This window comes from Kogia breviceps, chromosome 2 (genome assembly GCF_026419965.1).
Source record: "Kogia breviceps isolate mKogBre1 chromosome 2, mKogBre1 haplotype 1, whole genome shotgun sequence".
Lineage (NCBI taxonomy): Eukaryota > Metazoa > Chordata > Mammalia > Artiodactyla > Physeteridae > Kogia > Kogia breviceps.
Window position 1 is genome coordinate 78,877,763 of NC_081311.1, and position 23,627 is coordinate 78,901,389.

At 40.9% G+C, this 23,627-nt stretch overlaps 1 protein-coding gene across 5 annotated transcripts in view; it reads right to left on the bottom strand.

Moving 5' to 3' along the window:
* Nucleotides 1-23,627, bottom strand: part of MTR (5-methyltetrahydrofolate-homocysteine methyltransferase) — a 116,833-nt gene that overhangs the window by 72,449 nt on the left and 20,757 nt on the right. For 4 of the 5 annotated variants that reach the window (XR_010838998.1, XM_067025664.1, XM_059054616.2 and 1 more), the window contains 10 exons: nucleotides 22,705-22,919; nucleotides 16,726-16,815; nucleotides 14,599-14,668; nucleotides 12,728-12,820; nucleotides 11,236-11,342; nucleotides 9,546-9,605; nucleotides 8,688-8,782; nucleotides 5,544-5,644; nucleotides 4,367-4,428; nucleotides 3,077-3,144 (listed from right to left, as the gene is read on the bottom strand). Coding sequence is in view for 4 of the 5 variants with exons in the window: in XM_067025664.1 (XP_066881765.1) it covers nucleotides 3,077-3,144; nucleotides 4,367-4,428; nucleotides 5,544-5,644; nucleotides 8,688-8,782; nucleotides 9,546-9,605; nucleotides 11,236-11,342; nucleotides 12,728-12,820; nucleotides 14,599-14,668; nucleotides 16,726-16,815; nucleotides 22,705-22,919 (961 nt within the window). In the remaining variant the exon portion in view is untranslated. Of the gene's footprint in view, nucleotides 1-3,076; nucleotides 3,145-4,366; nucleotides 4,429-5,543; nucleotides 5,645-8,687; nucleotides 8,783-9,545; nucleotides 9,606-11,235; nucleotides 11,343-12,727; nucleotides 12,821-14,598; nucleotides 14,669-14,822; nucleotides 15,532-16,725; nucleotides 16,816-22,704; nucleotides 22,920-23,627 lie in introns of those variants that run through there. The other variant, XM_067025665.1, reaches the window with a different exon arrangement.

Here is a 23,627-nt window from a genome sequence, read left to right on the forward strand (position 1 = left end):
CCAGTATGAACTGCTCACTCTACTGCCCCCCAAATGAGTATGTGAATGGCAAAGTAAAAGCAGCAAATATATACGCAGAGATAGATAGACATACACACACAAACCCCCCCCACACAGGTATTTTTAAAACAACTTTTTTACAAATATCTCAATTTCGTTTCTTTTTATCGCTGAGTAATATTCCACTGTATATATGTGCCACATCTTCTTTATCCATTCATCTGTCGATGGACACTTAGGTTGCTTCCATGTTCTGGCTATTATAAATAGAGCTGCAATAAACATTTTGGTACATGACTCTTTTTGAATTATGGTTTTCTCAGGGTATATGCCCACTAGTGGGATTGCTGGGTCGTATGGTAGTTTTATTTGTAGTTTTTTAAGGAACCTCCATACTGTTCTCCATAGTGGCTGTATCAATTTACATTCCCACCAACAGTGCAAGAGTATTCCCTTTTCTCCACACACTGTCCAGCATTTATTGTTTCTAGAGTTTTTGATGATGGCCAATCTGGCCGGTGTGAGATGATATCTCATTGTAGTTTTGATTTGCATTTCTCTAATGATTAATGATGTTGAGCATTTGTAGTGAGATGGATGGACCTAGAGTCTGTCATACAGAGTGAAGTAAGTCAGAAAGAAAAAAACAAATACTGTATGCTAACACATATATATGGAATCTAAGAAAAAAAAATAATGTCATGAAGAACCTAGGGGTAAGATGGGAATAAAGACACAGACCTACTAGAGAGAATGGACTTGAGGATATGGGGAGGGGGATGGGTAAGCTGTGACAAAGTGAGAGAGTGGCATGGACACATATATACACTACCAAATGTAAAACAGATAGCTAGTGGGAAGCAACCGCATAGCACAGGGAGATCAGCTCAGTGGTTTGTGACCACCTTGAGGGGTGGGATAGGGAGGGTGGGAGGGAGGGAGACACAAGAGGGAAGAGATATGGGAACATATGTATATGTATAACTGATTCACTTTGTTATAAAGCAGAAACTAACACACCATTGTAAAGCATTTATACTCCAATAAAGATGTTAAAAAAAAAAAAACTCTCTTTATAAAGGAGGAGATAACCTTAAAAACAAAAAGAGATCCAAAGATAAGCTATCCTCAATTACTGATAACTTTCAGATATTATTTAAAAGATGTTTAAAAAATTATAGAGACTCTTCATAGAGTCTATCATGGAAATCAACAAAATCAGTGCAACATTAGGCAGTTCAGGACAGTGAACGTATTACAGGCACGCAAGAAGACGAAGAACAATAAGATGACTGGCTCAAAATATGACCATCAGTCACTCTAGGGAAAAAATACAAACAGTCCTCAACTGTGTTTTATTCCACTCAATTCCAATCTTCTTATAAAGCACGAAACTGCAGGGACTTAACCACACCCTTCTCCATGCCCTTGTCTTCCACCCCCTTCCTTCATGCCCTCACTCCACAACGTGGGTTAAGCAGTGACTGTGTCAGGCGAGGTGAAGATGCTCCTCTTGACCTCAAGGTGCTTGTTGCTTATTGTCTTTTCCTTTCATGAGAGAATCCAGTGGAGGCAGGTATTTGCCCACAAGAAATATCAGCTGTCCCTCCTTGAGCACTGGAATATTATTCAGGTACTTAAGGGTAGAGTGTTAAGATACCTAGGATTTGCTTCAAAACTACAATGAGGTATCACCTCACACCAGTCAGAATGGCCATCATCAAAAAATCTACAAACAATAAATGCTGGACAGGGTGTGGAGAAAAGGGAACACTCTTGCACTGTTGGTGGGAATGTAAATTGATACAGCCACTATGGAGAACAGTATGGAGGTTCCTTAAAAAACTACAAATAGAACTACCATACGACCCAGCAATCCCACTAGTGGGCATATACCCTGAGAAAACCGTAATTCAAAAAGAGTCATGTACCAAAATGTTCATTGCAGCTCTATTTATAATAGCCAGGACATGGAAGCAACCTAAGCGTCCATCATCGGATGAATGGATAAAGAAGATGTAGCACATATATACAGTGGAATATTACTCAGCCATAAAAAGAAACGAAGTTGGGTCATTTGCAGAGACATGGATGGACTCAGGGACTGTCATACAGAGTGAAGTCAGTCAGAAAGAGAAAAACAAATATCGTATATTAACGCATATATGTGGAATTTAGAAAAATGGTATAGATGATCTTATTTGCAAAGCAGAAATAGAGACACAAACATAGAGAACAAATGTATGGATACCAAGGGGGAAAGGGAGGTGGGATGAGTTGGGAGATTGGGATTGACATATATGCACTATTGATACTATGTATAAAACTGATGTGAACATATTATATAGCACAGGGAACTCTACTCAGTGTTCGGTGGTGACCTAAATGGGAAAGAAATCCAAAAAAGAGGGGATATATGTATACATATAGCTGATTTACTTTGCTGTACAGCAGAAACTAACACAACATTGTAAAGCAACTATACTCCAATAAAAATTAATTTAAAAAAAAAGAAAAGAGATATGTAGGATTTGCTTTACAATAGTTTAAGGGGAAAAAAGTTGGAGAATAAATAAAATAAGAATAGCAAAATGCTGAAAATTATGGAAACTATGCGATAGGTGCATGGGGGTTCATTTTATTACTTTTCTACTTTAATTTTTGGAACTTTTCAAAATATAAAGTATCTTAGTTTGCTAGGGCTGCCATAACGAAATACCACAGACTAGGCAGTTTAAACAGCAAACTTTATTTCTTCAAGTTCTGGAGGCTAGAAGTCTCAGCTCAAGGTGTCAGTAGGACCGGTTTCCTCTTAGGCCTCTCTTTGGTTTGTAGCTGGCTATCTTCTCCCTGGGTCTCCACATGGCCCGTTCCTGTGTGTGTCTGTGTCCTCACCAGTCACACTGGATCAGGATTCATTCATATGACTTCATTTTACCTTAATTACCTCCTTAAAGGCCCTACCTCTAAATACAGGCACATTCAGAGGAATTGGGGATTAGGGCTTCAACCTATGAATTTTGGGGACACAATTCATCCCATAACAAAAGGTAAAATACTTAGAAGGGATTATCACCTGATATGATCTGGTGTCGTACCACAGCACCCGCCAACTATATTGACCAAGCCGTCCATGGCAAAATCCTGCACTTAAGAAAAGAAAAAGTTTCAGAGAGTTCATCTGAATTCTAAACTCACCACTACCAATTCAGCAGAAAATCTGCATTTCCTGAATAACTAATTTTCCATCTAAAAGAGAGCTAAACATACTTAACTCTAGATATCAAGCTTTGATAAGCCTTAGACATAAGGTTAAAAGCAGAGACCAGTTCAGATACTATGAAACGCAATGAGATATTTGCCTATCTGATCACGATAAAGTTTTTTTTACCCATATGCTGAGCAGAATGAATGTGAGCTAAGTAAAGCATTTTCCAATAATACGTATTCAGTTTTTAAATTTAAATTCAAATGTTTAAAGAATTAAAAATTCAGTTCCTCAGTCACAACAGCCACATTTCGAGTGCTCCAATGACCACATGTGGTAGAGGTTACACATGTGGCTACACATATTGCACAGTGCATGTCTGGAGTTTAACCACAGTTGGTTTGAAAGCTGGAGTTTAACTGCAGCTGGTTTGAAAGAAGGACAAGATAACCAAGAGAGAGGAAGTCAAGGAAGTGAGAAGTCAGAGTACTGAAAAGAGCATCTACATAAGGTACTGAAAACATAAGAATTAAGTGAGAAATAGTTTAGGAGAGAATGTCGGTAAGCCAGAAGCTAAAAATACAAGGAATGAGGGAAAAGAGACCCAGGGGTTAGTGATAAGGAGGGGTCGTGGGTAGTATGGTTTCGTGACCTGGGATTCAAAGACGGGAGGTGTATGGGAGAGAAGGAGAATGGGGGAGGTGACAATGGGGAGCAAGGAGACATAGACTCCACCCAGCAGTCTGCAGGGTGGAGGGGACCACCTGGGAGGGCTGCAGAGGAGAGCTGAGTTTCCGTTAGTTTGGGCTGGACCTCTCTGAGAATTTCCCAATAGCCACGAGTACCCACCGTGGAGAAGGATGCTGACAGCGAGCCCCCTCCCTCTGCCTCCACCATTTTAATTCATCTTTTTTTTTTAATTGGAGTATAACTGTTTTACAATAGTGTGTTAGTTTCTCCTTTACAACAAAGCGTATCAGTTATACATATACATATGTTCCCATATCTCTTCCCTCTTGCGTCATTAATTCATCTTAAGCTTTTATTTTTTATATATACACTGGGATTTCTTTAGGGGAAAAGTCTACTTCTAGATATTCTAAATCAAAAATTCCATTTCTCGATCTCTTAAAAACCAAGTGAAAGAGGATTCTTGACCTTTAAGTGCATGGCCATCACGTGCGGAGTTTCATCATATTCACCGAAGGTATTGGGAAGACCTAAGAAAGTATATTTCAGCCATTATTGGAAACTACTTTAACAAATGCCATAGTATTTGTAAAGGTTTTAGGTTAAAAGGTTAGAAAAAATATTTATAATTAAATCGTGATTACTTGCAAAAACAAGTAAGAATTCTTAACATTAAACATAATAAGTACAGAGACGCCATACCAGACAACAACAATAAAATCACAGCGGAAAATAAACATCCATTATTTCTTTTCTATTTGAAAGAAAAGCATCACTACTACATGAGACAGAATTCCCCTACCCCTATCCCTCCCTTTTCTGTAAAGGAAATTCATTCTTGTCTCCTAGACGCCTAGGGGTAGGGGTTGGAGGAGCACCAAACATGCTTTGAACTAATGAGCACTGGACATGCAATTAAAAATAAGCAAAACACAACCCATCTCCTTTCAAGTAAGTTTTCCCAAGTAAAGACTTTAGCATCTAATTATCCAATTTCCTGTTTTATTTATTATCCCCTTCCAGTTATCTCATTCCTGGTGGGAAATAAAATTTACTGCACATTAAAATGTATATATTTGGAGAAAGACGGCTGGAAAATGATTTTGAGCCCAAAGTAGTTAAGTGGTGCTCAGAAACATTCACCAGGAAATCTGGTTAACCCAGAATGGATTACCAATATTAAATGGATAGTCTGAAAATTGTCTACATTTATCTTAGGAATTTTTATATACTGATAAGTCCTAACTTTTAAAAAGGAGAAAAGTAACAGGCTCTTTTGTCGATACAGTGGAACAAAGAAGAGGGCTCTCTCTCTCACGTTATTTGCACTCATCTCTTTGGCCACGCCCACACGGCAAGCACTGTCACCAATTCCAAGGCTCTGGTCAGTTAAGTTATGACTAGGCTTCATGCCCCCAAGTTCTGTCCACTTCTGACCCTTTCAGGCTGAGCCAAACTGTTCCTTCAAGTCTAGAGGGAAACAGTGGTCTAGACCCAAATATTCTTCATTTAGAAAATTCCTATTGAAAGTCAACTATATACTAAGACCTGCAAAACAAACTCTTTTAATCCAGATCTGTTACCCTATCTACCCAGGTCTTGTGTTTTTGCATTTTCCTATGTGTGACTACCTTGAAACACACACCTGCGTTGGGATAACAGAGGACATAGGCTGTTGTACATTTTCCAATTGTTTCAATAAAAGGTCTCATTTCAGCTGCACCCAGAGCACAATTTAATCCAATGCTGGAAAAACAAAAAGAAGGTATTAGAAGTACCCTCTTTTATTCTAAATATTTATACATATAAAAAGTTACTATAAAGAAAGGAGTATATTTAAAACCAAGCAGATAGTAAGTCTCCTGATTCAAAGCACGTTTATTCAGCTCCAGTCAAAGCCACTTCACTGAAGTTCCCTGCAACCCTAAATATTTCTACCCATGTCTCCAACATTAGATCCCGCCTACAGATGTGACTGCTTAAATCAGTTCACCATTTAGTTAATGGTATACCATGAAACAGAAATGTCTGCAAACTACCACTGCTAATAAACACTGGAAAGCAATACTTAAGAGAAAGAAAAAGGAAAATCTTGGAGGTAGAAGGAACATTAATGGCACATGGAAGCCACTTCGGGGGTCTTGAAGACCAAGACTCAGTCCTTGCTCCAACTGAATTGCAACGTGACCTTGGACTTAGAATTTGTCCTCTTATAAATTAATTTGTAACCAAGGGGCTCTCTGATTTGCAAATGAAACTTACTGTAGACTAAAATAAAACAGATCAAAGCAGATCTGCTAAAACACCTCCAAAATCACACTCAGTGGGAGCTGCTAAAGTCTTCAGGAATTCGAGAATTAACTATGAAGTGACAGGACTATGTCACCTTTTATTGTTTCACATTTTACTTTTTTTCTTTTACTATGATTTCTAAGTGCAATGTGGTATACTAGATTAGATCCTGGAACAGAAAAAGGACATTAGTGGAAAAACCTGAAACCAGAATAAAGTCAGGAGTTTAGTTAATAGTAATATACTTTTAGTTTTGACAAAAGTACCACAGTTAATGAAAGATGTCTCATTAGAATAAACCAGATGAAGAGCATATGGGAATTCTCTGTACTATCTTTGCAACTTTTCTGTAAATCTGAAATTATTCCAAAATAAAAAGTTTATTTAACAAACAAATACCCAACTCCCATTCCTGATAAAAACTCTTAGTAAACTAGGAATAGAGGGGAACTTCCTCCACTTGATAAAGAACGTCTATAAAAAACCTATAGCTAACATCATACTTAATGAGACAGAACTAGATGTTTTCCCTGCAAGATCGGGAACAAGACAAAGATGACCACTTTCATCTCCTGCTAAACACCATGCTGGGAGTCCTAGGTGAGGCAGTAAGAGAAGATGGAAAATAAAAGGTATACAGATTGGAAAGGAAGAAATAAATTTGTCTCTGTTCACAGATAAGACTATCTATTCCAAAGAATCATCTAAAAAATTCTTAGAACCAACCAAGGTTGTAAAGCACAAGCTTCATATACAAGTCAACTGCTTACCTATATACCAGCAATGAGCAATTGAAATTTGAAATATGAAACACATTATTTACAATGGCACCAAAACAAATGAAATACTTGTGTATAACTACAAAACTCTGATGAAAGAAATCAAGGCAGATCTAAATACATGGAGATCTATCCGATGTTCATCAACAGGAAGACTGAATTCTTCCCAATTTTATATACATTTACACAACGCCAGTCAAAATTCCAGCAAGTTATTTTGTGGATATCAACAAACTGATTCTAAAGTTTACATGATGAGGCAAACAACCCAAAATAGCTAATACAATTCTTGAAGGAGAAGAACAAAGTCAAAGGACTGGTACTACTCGACTTCAAGACTCAATGAAAAGCTAAAGGAATCTCTGGTATTGATGAGAGAGCACAGACAAACAGATCAATGGTGCTGAATAGAGTCCAGGAACAGAATCGCACAAATACAGTCAACTAATCTTTGACAAACGAGCAAAGGCAATCCAATGGAGAAAGGATTGTATTTTCAACAAACAGTACTGGAACAACTGGACATTCACATCTGAATACATTAATCTAGACAAAGATCTTGTATCTTTCATAAAAATTAACGCAAAATGGATCACAGATCTAATTGCAAATTGCAAAACTATTAAAGATATAAACATATATATAATGATTACACAGGAGAAAAACCTAGGTGTCCATGGGTTTGGAGATGAGTTTTTAGAGACAACACCAGAAGTAGGATCCATGAAAGAAACAAACAAAAAAATATGATAAGCTAAACTTCACTAAAATTACAAACTTCTGCTCCGCGAAAGACATGGTTAGGAGCATGAGAAGACAAGCCGCGGACTAGGAGTGAATATTTGCAAAACACATATATGGTATCCAAAATATTTTCTTTAATTTTTCAAACTCAACAATAAGGAAACCACCCAACTAAAGCAATAAGCAAAAGATCTGAAGGGGAGCAGCTAAGCTACCTCAACGTGTTGCTGCCAAAATTAAAAGAGAGAACTCTCATAAAGCACTTAGAACCGAGCCTGGCACACAGCAAACTCTCAATAAATGTCTATGACTCTTATTTTTATGGCCCAGGCTATAATAACAGTGAATAGGGGGCTCTGAGAAGAACATCAACCTGGGCTGGTAAGAAAGGGAAGGGTCTCCGGAGAGGACCCTAGAGATGGGTCTGAAAGGCTCACGTGGCAGGGTGACGCTGCAGAGCAGGCACGGCCTCCAGACGGGAGTAGAACGTGCATGGAAAAGGCACAGGAGGAAACTGTATAGACTCTTGGAGCTTCCATCTCACTCATGGTACAGAATTTAAACCATTTTGATCAGAAAAATCGAGAGATGTTTCAAACTAGAATGTAAAAGCCATGTTAATTTTAAAGATAAAAATCTGAGCTTTAGAATTCCCACCTTATTTCAAACTATGCTACTTCTGGTTGCTCCACAAGCAGGGAGTGAAAAAACCTTGCAAAGTTTTTCAGTGCTGATAATAGATTTAAGGTGTTATTAGCGGGCCGAGCCAGTCTTAAACTACAAGGGGGACACTTACAGACAAAAAGGCAACTCTCTGGTGGGTCCAGGAAGACTGTACTTCAAGGAAAGACAGCATCTCATGCAAGTGGTACCATAGAAATATAGAGAAGCAATCCCCTCCCGGGTCACAGTCTGTAGTCTTCAGAAGAGATTCCCCCCAAAAGGACTGGAGTCAGAAAAGAATGATCACTCACCAGAGTGGGTCTGCATGAGACACGCTGATGACAAACGCCTCCCCGGTCTGGCCAGAGAGAGTCCGCCCGCTTTTATCAACAATTGTCCCTGAAATCTGAATTGAACAAAGTAAACTCCGTCAACAGCATAGACTTGAGTTAAGAATACAGCCACAGAAACAAAATAAAATGAGCAAGCTGACTTTCTTTGTTGTGTTTTTTTTTTTTTTTACAAGGAAGAGAACTGTGGCACTCAAACTCCAAGGCAGCTCTGTTTTCTTTAACGGTCATAACAGATGAATGCAAAGTGCCCAGGGGAGGGGTTGGAAAGCCACAGAAACAGAGAAAAGGGAAAGTCACAGAGACAAAAGCAGTGTCCAAAAAAGCTTTAGGATTCACACCTCCAGTCTCACTGGAGAAGACTCCCCCACAGATACCTCAGGTTACCCTGGTCTCCGGCTGTTCAACATCTGATCCGTCTAACACCCCTTGTTTGACTCCATTCTATTCTCACCAAGCAGTGGGGGCCTGCCTGTTGCATTAATGAACTGACAGCTGTCTCTGGTGTTGGACGCTTCACGGTCAGCACGTCAGGTCATCCGCCCTCGGGCCCTAACGAGAGTGAGCCTTTGGCTTCGGGGGACCAGTGCAGCCAGGCTTCTTTGGAATAGCCTGCCTCCCACAAACCACCGCGACATTCATATTCTGTACATTTCCATGGATAAGACTGCTATTGGTCTAGAGGTGGTGGAAGAAGCAAGTAGCGGGTTCCTAAAAGATACTATCAATAGTTCCACGGCAGGAAAACAAAAACCCCACCCTCAAAATGACAATATTAATAAAAACCGAAACTCATCGTGCAAATATTTGAGAACTTACAAGGATAGGCCGGGGACCATACTCCTCTTCAAAAAGTTTGTGGACTGCAAACAAGGCTGCCTGTCAGGGAGAAAAAGGACACCTTTGTTTCTGAGAGACTGTGACACAGGTCAGCCTAACTGGCTGATCAGAACGCTCCCTTACCCAGACCTCTCAGATAAGATACACATCACATTCTCTGGGGAGGAGAAGGAGAAACACGTCCTCCTGATAACGCACAACCCCAGGGTCCCTTTCTCAAGGGTAACACTGTACATGTTACAACAAAACAAATGCTGACTGAAAGTCCCTCCATGAACTAATACTTCCTCTGAGGAAGAGCTGAAGAGCTAATCTTTCTTCTTTCACTCAGTCAAAACTAAAAATAGATAAATAAGAAGCCTCTGCTTTCCACAGCCTCATCTATACATGGTAGGTATATGAACCAACAGTGTATGTCATTGCAAAAAAGAGTATGAGCTAGAATGGGTTGTAAAGGCACAAATCCCATGTCAATCTGTACCGTCCATGTTTTATTAAGTTCCGGGACCAGACACCAAGGTCCTCCAATGCTCAAGGCCGTTCCACATCGGACCTCACCGACACGGAGGGCCAACGGCACAAATGACAACTATAGTGAGGTAGTGTTTTTCAGCTATCAGATTGGAAAAGATCAAAAAGTTGAACAGAGAGGGTGTGATGAAAGCAGCACTACTGTGCACTGCTTGCTGATTGGAGGATAAATGAGTACAATCTTAGAGGGAATTTGACACTAAAAATCAAAATTAACAGTGCCCAGACCCTTTAAACCTTGCAATTTCACTTGTAGAAATTTATCTTCAGAGACACTGTGCAAAAACGTATGTATGAGGAGATCTACTTTTTATTCCACACACTTATGTACCTTTGTACATACGCACACACGTCACGCACGCTTTTATCTGCATGGAATCCCTGTCAGGGCCCTCACACCAGTGAGAGCAGTTGTCCCTGGGGAAGACGGCCGAGTACCCAAGGAATAGGAGACAGGAGGATATTTACTTTTCACTCCATACATTTATGTGTCTTTTTTTCTTTCTTTTCTGGCCGAGCAGCACGGCTTGTGGGATCTTAGTTCCCCAACCAGGGATGGGACCCGGGCCCTTGGCAGTGAAAGCACCAAGTCCTAACCACTGGACCGCCAGGGAATTCCCATTTATGTGTCTTTTGAATTTCAGAACCATGCGTATATATTTATTACCTATGCATCTATGTACATATAGTAGCTATATATGAAAATATTTACTTTCATAATTTAAAAAACATTTTTTAAGGGCTTCCCTGGTGGCGCAGTGGTTGAGAATCCGCCTGCCGATGCAGGGGACACGGGTTCGTGCCTCGGTCCGGGAAGATCCCACATGCCGCGGAGCGGCTGGGCCCGTGGGCCATGGCCGCTGAGCCTGCGCATCCGGAGCCTGTGCTCCGCAACGGGAGAGGCCACAACAGTGAGAGGCCCGCGTACCACCAAAAAAAAAAAAAACATTTTTTAACAGTTAGAAACATAATCTTTTGAAGTTTCCTTCATTCTACTGGACTCAGTTAAAAATATTCAAGAATAAAATGGAATCAAGGAATTTGATTTAACATTAATAATGGCTAGTACAGTCTCCTCACTACATTAGGGGATGCACCCCAGCCCCCAGCCCAGCGTCTTTCTTCTCCTTTAACTCACCTTGGCATTGGCGGTATCAAAAATAGTTTCAATGAGTAAGATATCAACCCCACCATCCAGAAGCCCTTTAGCCTGCTCTTTGTATGCTTCAACGAGTTCATCAAATGCTGCGGAAAAACAAACCACACCCAGAACATTAGTCATGGACATCCTCTGAAAGCCCAGGACACACTGAGTTCAGGCCTGGTGCCAGGTGAACTGACCACTGCTGGTTTATAATGCATAATTTAAGGGCAACACCACCTTTTGTAAGAAACATGGCAGTGATGGACGTTAAACCAGCAAATTGAACACAGATGCTCCTAAACACTTAGCACACGGGCTCACTTGCCATGTGTGAGCCGAGAATGAGTGGCTGGGTGGAAAGGTGTATGATTTCTTGAGCCCTGGCTCTTACTTTTAAGATCTTTAAAACAGAACTTTCCGGGGATGGTGTTAATCAATTCAGGGATGAGTGTGAGGAACAACTAGAGAAACGCGTCACACTGATTTGGATACAACACGGGTTGCATCACATTCTCTCTCACACCCTCTGGGGTGTGAGTCTGCGGTCCTGTAGATTTTGCTCCTGCCCTCTAACACCAACACTGTCAGAGAAGAAACCTGCCTGGGGGGAAATTTCACTCTCAAACACAAAAGTGTCTAATCACTCCTAGATAAAATTTTTGTTAGAAATGTCTCGTCTACTTCCATCTGAGAGGTCACCCCTCTCCCCATTCAATCTCTCACCCAAGAAAGAAAAGATGCTCATATATTCAACAGAGAAGCCTACTTCATCTTATTCAGGACAAGAGACAGGACACGTTAGCTCCTCACTGCCACACCTAGACCAGAGGGAGCACTGGCCACACGTCAGCCCAGAATGAGCAACCCCCGGTGGAAAAGTGTGGTGTCTGTCACCAAAACCTACAATCCACACTTGCCTGAACTTGCCTTCTACACAGAATTCATTACCATGCGTAGTATCATTACTATTCTGCTCTGATCATTTAATACTTTTTGTTTTTTTGTAGTCTGATGCTTCAGAAATTGACCTAGATTTCTAGACGTTTCATACACTCTCAATTCAAGTATGCTTATAGATGGTGGTTTACAACGTTTACAATGCTAGTATGCATATATAGCTTAGACTGCTTTCTGATAAATAAAGTGGGAGTCTAGTGGGTAATTCTATAACTGACCAAGGCCTGGTATCTATATTTGCTCAACTTCTCAGTTTAAAGTTTTATTTTGATTGGTTTCATTTCCGCAGCTAATAAAGAAGCCCAAACACAACAACATGCACCTTTGAAAGCAGGCTCAAAATGCATAATACTAATACTATGACTAATAATAGCTCACTTTTTATTTTAATGTCTACTACATTCCAGGGACTGCTGTAAGCCCCTAGGTCACAATAATCCTTAAGTAGATGCTGGTATTGGCCCCATTTTACAGATTACTGAAACACAGAGGTACTTGCCCAAGGTCAATGATTATATCTCATACTCACTGATGTTCCTGTAATCTGGTCTTTCCACAGATGGGGACACAGAGAGTGTCTTGTTAGTTGGACCCAGAGCTCCTGCCACATACCTCTTAATTCCTTTAGGAAAAGAGAAACAAGTGTGAAATCTCTGAACAGCTCATAAGTTAATACGCTATCAGATTTCCCCTAGAACACAGGTATACAATCCTTTGTCTGTAACTCTGAAATCCAAAAAGCGCAAAAGCCCCACTTTTTTCCTTAATTCATTTAACAACAAAACTTGACCTCTCCTAAACTACAAGAAGCTATTTATAGTCTTTACCTCACTTAGTGGATGATTCATAGATTTTACTGCAAATAGATGTTTGATTACGAGGCTGTCCTGGATCCCACTGAGGAAATTATGAAATATAAAGTATGTGCACATGTTACTGCCAAGCCAACCCCAAAAACTCTGAATTCTCACACATGTGGCTTCAAAGAATTTCAGTTAGTAATACTTTTCTATCACCATAGCTATGCTTGGACAAATGCTCTCTCTCCCTACTCTTAAGAAACCCTGAAGGTCGTAAACATAGGTTTGCAAAAGTTCCTCACAGTAGCATTGATCTTGAAATGCTCTCCACTGCTGTACTGCAGGGCCTTTGCTGGGGGAAAATATTAAATCACGATTAACAATGATAAAGCCTGAAATTCAAGTACGAAGCAGATCAAATCTCACATTAAAACTCTTTCATGAATGTTTTAATAAGCTTTCCTCTAGGCTAGAGTCTAGGTGCTTCTAAAGAAGCTGGAGATATTGTGTTCCTTACATATCAGAACACAGGGCAGGGCCGTAGGGCTCTTCACCTTTGGTGGTTTTACCCAGGTGGTTATGCTTTACCATCTAACTGGAGCAAACTACCCACTAGCTGATAGGCCAGCCTTTGAACAGCTTACAAGCCCCGATATTCTTTATCTTCCCCAAAGCTGAACAATAAAGTGGGTGTAAGAAAAACATCCTTATCTTTCCCTGCTTTAGCTGGTTTGATAGCCTCTGACCTGTGACTTCGTTGGGGCAACAGTCTATGCCCTTCCGATTTCAACATTATCTCTCAGAAGCGGAGCTCCTAAAAATTGCCTCAGTCTTCAGTAGTATGCTGTGTCTAACTTCCCAACAATTTTGCTTTATGTCTTCCCTGTTGGCAATAATTTCACGTTTCCAAATCTTAAGGGGCTCCATGTATTTCTTCAATTCCTTTCCCACCCTCAAAGCCTCCCCTGCAGCTGGTGCCCAAGTGTTCTTACGGCAGCCAGCCACGAGGTTAGTTATTTCAGGGAGGCACTTTTCAAATCCCAGCAAGACTGACTCTCATGCCACCCTCTTTGTGTGCTACACAGCGCCTTCAAAGACACTAGTGGTATGAAGTAGAAGATGCTCAAAAGACAATCTCTCTTTACCTAAATAAGGCAAAATCACAGGAATGAGGGTGGCTTTCAAGCGAGAAGATCAAATATCTTAATGATCACTAATGTAACCAAAACAGCTGTGCCTCAATAACCAAAAGACGTACTTCCCAAGGGAGACAAATCATTTTAGATGTAAATGTACAAGGAAGTCACGGTTCTAGCTACAAAGTTAGGATAAAACACCCAGCAGAGTAAACACAGCATAAACCCTGAGCCCAAGGCCCAAGGAAACAGAGTCAATTCAGAGGGACACTGACTGCTTGACTATGAAACTGCAGAGAAGTAACCTACAAAGAAGTATGTGATGGTGTCTGCGGTGCTGCTGTAGGTCAACTGTTGCGAAAGGAAAAAGGGAAGTAAGGACAGTATATTATAGCTGAGAATGTCAAAGGAAACATCTTTGTTAAAAAAAAAAAAAAAGAAAAAAGGAGAAAACTGTTCCTTACCTGTCTGGACAGTTACCTCCTCAGCTGCTTTTCTGGCCACTCCCGCAGAGCACTTGTTCATCCTGTAGGCCTAACACATTAACTGCAAATGTTAGTTTGTCCTTCTTTCCCTCCATAAAATAAATAAGGAATTCATGACCTTCTAAAACACAGTTTTATTCAGTAAGGAAAGGTGGAGTGAATTAGTTTGAGGTCTGAATGAAATCTTAGTCAAAAAGGCCTACCGGCGGCCCCAGCCTTGAGGGCGACAGGAAAGGCAAGAGTCTTTAGGAACTGCTTTTACGGTCTTCCATAGAACCACGAGCCAGCTGGCAAAAAGGGCAATCTCTGGACGTCTGGCATGTCAGAATAAGCTGATGTAGTGAAATATTCTGAGAGTTAGAAAAAAGCATAGTAATGGAAAAAGCAGGGGCTTCAGAGACAGAAGACCTGGGTTCTAAAACCAGCTCTGTCACTACCTGCCCGGGTGGTTCCCTTAGGTACTCCTCCATGTCCTGGCTTCCTACACCGTACAATGGTTGGAATCAGTGGGTCTGAAGTTTTTGTAGATTATGAAACTCTTGAGAATTTGGAGAAGGGCCATGAACCCTCTCACTAGGAAATAAAGCAAGCATGCAGAAACATACAAAGTAGTGCCTGCAAGTTTTACCAAAATACACTCAAAGCCCATTCATTTACGTATTGTCTGTTGCTGCTTTTGCACTATAATGCTAGCGTTGAGTAGTTGCAAAAGAGACTGTACGTAGCCAACAAAGCTTAAAATATTTACTGTCTGGCCCTTAATAGAAAATGTTTGCCAACTCCTGCCCTCAAATAATGCCCCTGATAACCCACAAGGCAAGTGATTTCACAAAGCCCCGTCACCATGAGGGAAAACAGTGACAGAGCACCCAGGACTACGTGCATGAACACAGAGGCACGTTCTGGAAAAATCCCACCCAGAAATGGGGACCTCAGCATCTACCATATATTTTCATCATTAACAGTTTACAAAATTTGAATATGGAAGCATCCTGTTGACAAAAAAGAAATGAAATCCTTTACCCCACACCCACTAGGATGCCTACTTCCAGGAAAAAACAAAACAGAAACAGAACAAATGCTGGCAAAGATGTGTAAAGACTGGAAACCTTGTGCACTACTGGTGGGTATACAAAATGATGCAGCCACTGTGGAAAACAGAATGGTGGTTTCACAAAAAATTAAACATTGAATTAGTGTATAATTCGGCAGCTCTCCTTCTGGTTATGTATATATACTCGAAGGAAATGAAAGCAGGGATGAAGAACAGATTCTCTGTACACCGTGCTCCTAGTAACATTGTTCACAGCAGCCGAAAGGTGGAATCAGCCCATGTCTCTCAACGGATGAACGAATAAACAAAATGTGGCCTATCCATACTGTGGAATATTATTCAACCTCGAAAGAGTACGATATTCTGATACATGCTACACCACCAGTGAACCTTGGGGACATTAAACTAAGTGAAACAAGATAAGTCACAAAAGGACAAAAACTGTATGATCCGCTCGTATAAGGTAGCTAGGGGAATTAAATTCATAGAGACAGAAAGTAGAATGGTGGTTTCTAAGGGCTGAGGTGGAAGGGAAAATTGGGAATTATTGTTTAATGGGCACAGAGTTTAAGGACTACAAGGTGAAAAGAGTTCCACGGACAGATGTTAGTAATGATAGCACAACAATGTGAATGTACTTAATGACACTGAACTAACTGTACACTTAAAATTGGTTAAAATGGTAAATTTTAAGTGACATGTATTTTTCCACAATTTTTTTAAAAAAGGAAACCAAATCTGTCACCCAACTTAAAAAGGCTTCACAGAACTGTGCACATGGCCAATCATTATGGTTTTATTCACAGTCACTGCATAATAAGTATCATTTTTATTCCATTATTACTTGCTCATAAAGAAACCAGCTGGAAAATGAATGGGCTGTTGTGTTCATAAGCAGAAGCGATTCTAACCATTTTCCCCATCTGACCACAAATAATAGACAACTAGGAATTAGCTTGACTCCGCAGCTTTGGCTGGTTTTCTCACTAGCAATTGCCAATGCAGCAAACGCTCATGAACATCTTAGATACAAGGAAAAATGAAGTCCTTACCAAGTGTTCGAGGCCATAGTCAGCTTGTGCAATAGCAGTGCTGCTAAAAGTATTTGTTTCAATGATATCTGCCCCAGCCAGCAAGTAATCCTGCCACAAGAGAAAGTAATGTCAATGCTATGAGTTTTAGAATCCCTCTCCCCCAACGATAAACTAGTCTTTCCCTCACCAAGGCCACCCAACATCTTCTGACCACTTACTAAGCGCAAGGCACTGTACTAGATAGAGGCTGGGGATGCAAAAAGACCTAAGGATTTCATAGCAAGACCTGTGATAATACAAATAAATACACACAGAACTTGAATTCAGACAAAGTTCACTTGCGGTGTGAATTGAGTCAAGTTCCTAAACTCTCTGAGTTTCAGTTTCCTCATTTGAAAACAGTATAACCCTACTTCACCGGGTGGCCAGATGATGGTACAGATCACACACCAAGCTTCTGGCACATGATGACCAAGGAACATTCCTTCCGTTCCTTTGCCAGCTCTCTGTTTCAGCGCAGTCAGAACACCGCTGAGAAGGGCACTCTCTCTACAACCTTGATTCAGACCACCGCTGTTTCAGTCCACAGCTCCGGGTCCCTCTGAGCCACAACTGCACCCTTACGAAACCCTGAGGACCTCGGTGCCCTCCGGTTCTCCCTGTTTGAAACCTTTCTGCCTTGTTTCACTCTTTGGACACCGTCTCAACCTCAATCTGATGAAAATTCTGGAATCTCTTGATTTTCCAATAGTGAGTAAGCCCAACCCCACCTAAGCAGATGGACACTGCAGAAGAGGTGGGAAATGAAAACCAAGATTCACACATTTATAATAAGTCACAAACATCCCAACTATCTATCACTAGGGAAATGGCTAAATAAACTATATGTCCATTTTATTACATGCTATATGGCAGCTAAAAAACAGTGTGCACATATATCTACATACACTAACATGGAAAATCTCCAAAAGTATTGAGTAGAAAAACAAATTTGACTGATATGTAAACCATGACACCATTAAGTTTAAAACATACATACACACAAATAGTACTGAGTTTTCTACAGATATCTATATGTATACACCTACATACGTAATATATACATATACATAAATGCATAACAAATGATCTGGAAAGACATACACCAACTAGTGTAAGTGGTTAGCTCTTGGAAAAAATAGAAATTGGGAGTAGTGGTTAAAAGGGAATTTATTCTTATCTATGGGTTCTGTTTTATAAGAACAAATTAAAATTTAGTTTTTCAACAAAGAGCAAGAAAAACTGAAAACAACCTTAATGCCTAAGAATAAGGTTAGTTAAGTAAATGATGATATATATGTAGAATGGATTATTATGAAGTTATTAAAACCAGGTCTCAGGATATTTAATGCCCATGGTATTAACTAAAAAATGCAAATTATAAAACAGTATGAAGCAATAATAATCCCAATTTAATTTTAAAAATCCAAACAGAAAACTAGACTGAAATATAAATTAAAATATGTGAATGGCAATTATGTCTTGGTATCGATATTACAGGTGGTTTTAATTTTCTCCTTTATGCTTTCTACAGAATCTAGCTAGACATTTTATTTTTGTAACAATGAACACATATTGTCTTTATAATTAGGGAAAAAATATGTCTAAATCCCTAGTTATTATTTTCTCAAATTGTGTGTAGATTTAAAATTTTAAATAATATAAAGTTTAAAAGGTGTTTCTTCTAGCTCTTCACCCTTTCTCTCCACCTTCTTTCCTGGAACAATACCCCACTCATGGGCTCCGGATATGACACCCCTGAGATTCCAAGCCTATTCTCACCAATTTAAAACACATGTGATATGGGCAAGCTACTTAATTTCTCCTCAGTTTTCCCATGTATCAATAGAAAGCTGTCAAGATTAAAGGAGGCCATTAATGACAGCAAGGCCACAGGTGTTTTAAATATTGGTTCCTGTTGGTCTCAGCCTATAAACAGTGATGGGCTAGGAATGCCTGATGCACTCACATGGGCCCTTACAGCCTGTGCTGAGCCAGGACCGAGCCAATGCCACAGCTACACTGGCGCTATTGGTTCTTATTATGATTGCAAGACTCACCTCAGCAACTACCAACAGGGAACTTTTGAAAAAAAAAAACAAAAAACAAGGTTTATTACTCACAGGCATGCCCGGGTCATACAGTGAGGTAGCTGGGGGAAGGCAGGGGGTTGGGCAGGAACGACCCGAGAGAACCAGGGGTTCTGCCTTTATTGGGGTCAATGCAGGGGTGCCTAGGGTTTTGTGGGTTCACTCTTTATTGGAGAACTTAAAACCTAAAAGCAGGAATTAGGGCTCAGGAAGGAAAAAGCAGGGTAATTCATCGAGGTTACCCAGGGCTTTCTAAAAAGGGAATTTCATGTCTGGACAAAGCCTGGTTTCCGGTCTGGCTGTTTAGCTAGCAGATGTGTCACACAGCTGGCAGGGTGTTTATTGACATGGATGCCTCTGAAACGATGCCTCCACAACCAAAAGCTTAATGTCAGGCACTTATATTACAATCAAAAAGCTTAGTGTCAGACACTTGCACTTCAAATAGAACCTGGCCATTCCATTAAAATTAACTATCAGGGGATCAGCTCTATGGTCAGTAACTCCACTAGAAATAACTAAGTGTGAAAATAACCCAGTCTTTTTCCCTTCCTCATCCATGAACATGACACGGTCTCTACATCCAGAGAACTCCAGCTAGTCAATGTTCCCCCACAAATGGGACAGCTAGGTTACACCTTATGGTATTTACAGTCATTTTTGCTTCATGTCCCTATCCTGGGAAACTTGCTGTTCTACCTACCTATCTACCTATCTATCTAACTCACAGGACAAAGATTCATTCCCTCAAAAGACATTTACTGGGACTTCCCCGGTGGCGCAGTGGTTAAGAATCCGCCTGCCAATGCAGGGGACAAAGGTTTGAGCCCTGGTCCAGGAAGATCCCACATGCCACGGAGCAACTAAGCTCGTGAGCCACAGCTATGGAGCCTGAGCTCTAGAGCCCGCGAGCCACAACTACTGAGCCCGCGCCACAACTACTGAAGCCCACGCTCCTAGAGCCTGTGCTCCACAACAAGAGAAGCCACCGCAATGAGAAGCCCGTGCACCACAACGAAGAGTAGCCCCCCCTCGCTGCAACTAGAGAAAGCCCGTGCGTAGCAACAAAGACCCAACGCAGCCAAAAGTAAATAAATAAATAAATTTTATTTTTAAAAAAATTTACTGACTTACTATGTGCAAGATACCGTTTTTAGGCAGTAGGGATTCAGTAGTGAAAAGCAGGCCTAAATTCCTGCCCTCAGGAAGCTCATACTCTAGTGATAATCCACTTGAATAAGGACAAAGCCACACATCATGGGCTGGGCTGGGTGTCGGGTGTTGGGGGAGGGTGGTGATTTCACCAACTGCATAATAAGAACTGATGTTTGTAACCACACCAAGCAATTCATACCCATGATGGCATTCCCAATCCACAATATACTGGAATTTTATAATGCAATTTGACTACCTAGTTTCAGGCCTCGCAGAAAAACTCGTAGAACCAAAGCTCTTCAAGGACCAATGTAAAATCTTCCAGTAACTACAATTTCCATTATGACCAAAGGAAAGGCATTCCTAGTTCTTCTTCAAATGAAAACCGTTCTGCATCTTATCTAGAAAAAAGTCTTGACCACCCAAGGATCCTTTCCACTCTCAATGAACCATTTAATCACTGATTCGTTTGAGTTTTTTTTCTTTAAGAGCCTGAAAGGCAGCAAACGCAAAAAATAAATAAGTGGAACTATATCAAACTAAAAAGCATCTGCATAGCAAAGGAAACCATCAACAAAATGAAAAGGCAACCTACTGAATGGGAGAAAATATTTGCAAATCATGTGTCTGATAAGGATATCCAAATTAGACAAAGAACTCATACAACACAGTAGCAAAAAAAAATCCAAACAATCCATCTCAAAAATGGGCAGAAGACAGGACTTCCTGGCGGTCCAGTGGTTAAGACATCGCACTTCCACTGCAGGGGGTGCAAGTTCAATCCCTGCTCAGGGAACTAAGATCCTACATGCCTCGCAGCAAGGCCAAAAAAAAAAAAAAAAAAAAAAGGGCAGAAGATCTGAATAGACATTTTTCCAAAGAAGACATACAGATGGCCAACAGGTACGTGAAAAGATGCTCAACATCACTAATCATCAGGGAAAAGGCAAATGAAAACCACAAGATATCACCTCTCACCTATCAGAATGCCTATTATCAAAAAGATAAGAAATAACAAGTGTTGGTGAGGAGGTGGAGAAAAGGGAATCCTCTCGCACTGTTGGCAGGAATGTAAATTTGTGCAGCCACTAGGGAAAACAGAATGCAGGTTCCTCAAAAAATTAAAAATAGGGCTTCCCTGGTGGCGCAGTGGTTGAGAGTCCGCCTGCCGATGCTGGGGACACGGGTTCGTGCCCCGGTCCGGGAAGATCCCACATGCTGCGGAGCGGCTGGGCCCATGAGCCATGGCCGCTGCCCCTGCGCGTCCGGAGCCTGTGCTCCGCAACGGGAGAGGCCACAACAGTGAGAGGCCCGCGTACCGCAAAAAAAAAAAAAAAAAAAAAAAAAAATTAAAAATAGAACTACTATATGATCCAGCAATTCTATTTCTGGGTAATATCCAAAGAAAACAAAAACACTAACTCAAAAAGTTAGATGCACCCCCATGTTCACTGCAGCATTATTTACAGTTGCCAACATATGGAGACAATCTAAGTGTCCACTGATGGCTGAATAAAGGAAATGTTATATGTATATGCAATGGAATATAACTGAGCTATAAAAAAGAAGGAAGGTGGTTGCCAGAGGCGGAGGGTGGAGGGAAGGGGAAATGGATGAAGGGGTCAAAAGGTACAAACTTCCAGTTATAAAATAAATAAGTCATGGGGATATAATGTACAGCATGGTGACCATGGTTAATACTACTGCATTGTATATTTGAAAGTTGCTAAGAAAGTAGACCTTAAAAATCCTCATCACAAGGAAAAAAAAATTGCAACTGTGTAGGGTAACAGATGTTAGCTAGACTTACCATGGTGACCGTTTCACAATATATACAAATTTCAAATCATGACGTTGTACACTGGAAACCAATGTTATGTTCTTTGTCAATTATGCCTCAATTTTTTTAAAAGAGTCTGAAACACCTATAACAATGCCCTTCTCCAAAAGATAAAACTTTCTTACTTCCTTGGTAAATATGTTTGTCCTTCAAATTCAATCCAGACCAGAAAAACAGATTAAATCACCTTATTATCTCTTGTAGTCATAATCCTATGAAACTGCCACGATAACCTATGAAACAATTTAGTCCAACACTTATTTTTAAAATTCAAAGGTCTAGCAATACCCAGTTACTTGCTTCTGATTTCTTTATGTTGGCTGGCCATTTTTACTTATTTATTTATTTTTTGGTCATGCCACACAGCTTGCAGGATCTTAGTTCCCTGACCAAGGCTAGTCACTTTTATGACAGACAGGAAAATGGCACGAAAGAACACGGGATTTCAAGTCAGTAAACCTCTGTAACGTCAGGCAAGTTATTTAAACTCTGAGGTGCTCAGTTTCCGAATCTACAAAATGAGAACAACAACTACCTTTCAGTTTTACTTCATCAGGGCTGTTGTGGTGACTTAAATAAGTTAGTGTAGGTAAAAATCCTAATGTGTCCAGTATTTTATGGTTTTTCACTGTCGTTGAAATGCCTCAAAGGCAGAAAACCTGCCCTCCTCATTTCCTTATCTTGAATGCTCAATACCGTGCACGACTTTTATATGGTGCCCAAAACCTGCTTTCTGAATAAGCCACCTCCATCTGAACAAATCACCCCTTTCTTCTGTCTCCCCCAGAGCACCTGGCCCAGTGGTCTGCCCTCAGGACACCAAAGGCCTTTCAGATGACAGGATGAAACTATAAGAACCTGGGGATGCTTTACCTTATGGATTTGGTAAATGACATCGGGCTGAGTTATACTTAAAATGTCATTGTTGCCTTTCAGGGGCCTGGCGTGATCTTTGAATTCTTGTCCTCGGAAGTCGTCTTCACTCAGCTTGAGCCGCTGGATCATGGTCCCCATCCCTCCGTCAAGCACCATAATCCTCTCCCGCAGGACGGCGTCAATCTCATCCTGCAGGCTCTTCTTCAGTCCGGCTTTAAAGAAAGTGAAAATCTGACTGTACACAATGAAAGGGGGAAAACGTGTGTGCAGAGGGAGTGCAGACTAAATTATACTAATTCACAACAGGGAGTAAATGGGGCTCATAAAACATGTGCTTGTAAACTTGAGGCATTTGAAAAATGCTGCCCCCAAATGTTTACATTAAATAACAATGCTTAATGAAATAGGACACTGTACACAGCACAGAATCACTGGTAAACCACCACACCAAGGTTAAAGTAGGCTCTAGTTGCTCCTGTTTCAAAGATGAGAAGAACAGGCAGCAGGGCTTCCCTGGTGGCGCGGTGGTTGGGACTCTGCCTGCGGATGCAGGGGACGCGGGTTCGTGCCCCGGTCCGGGAGGATCCCACATGCCGCGGAGCGGCTGGGCCCGTGAGCCGTGGCCGCTGAGCCTGCGCGTCCGGAGTCTGCAGCGGGAGAGGCCACAGCAGTGAGAGGCCCGCGTACCGCAAAAGAAAAAAAAAAAAAAAAAAAAACAGGCAGCAAAGAGCCAAGTGTTACAAGGCCAGGCCACATGCCTGAGAACATCTTTAGGGTTCTTTGTTGGTTCTGTGCATGCGTCCCCTCAATAAGGAGATTGAGCTTGAAAACGGAAAGCCATCAATAATTGCAAACTGCCATTTAGACTGTTAACTTTGACGGTCTCTCCCACCTACTGCCGGAGCTCACACAGCCCACAC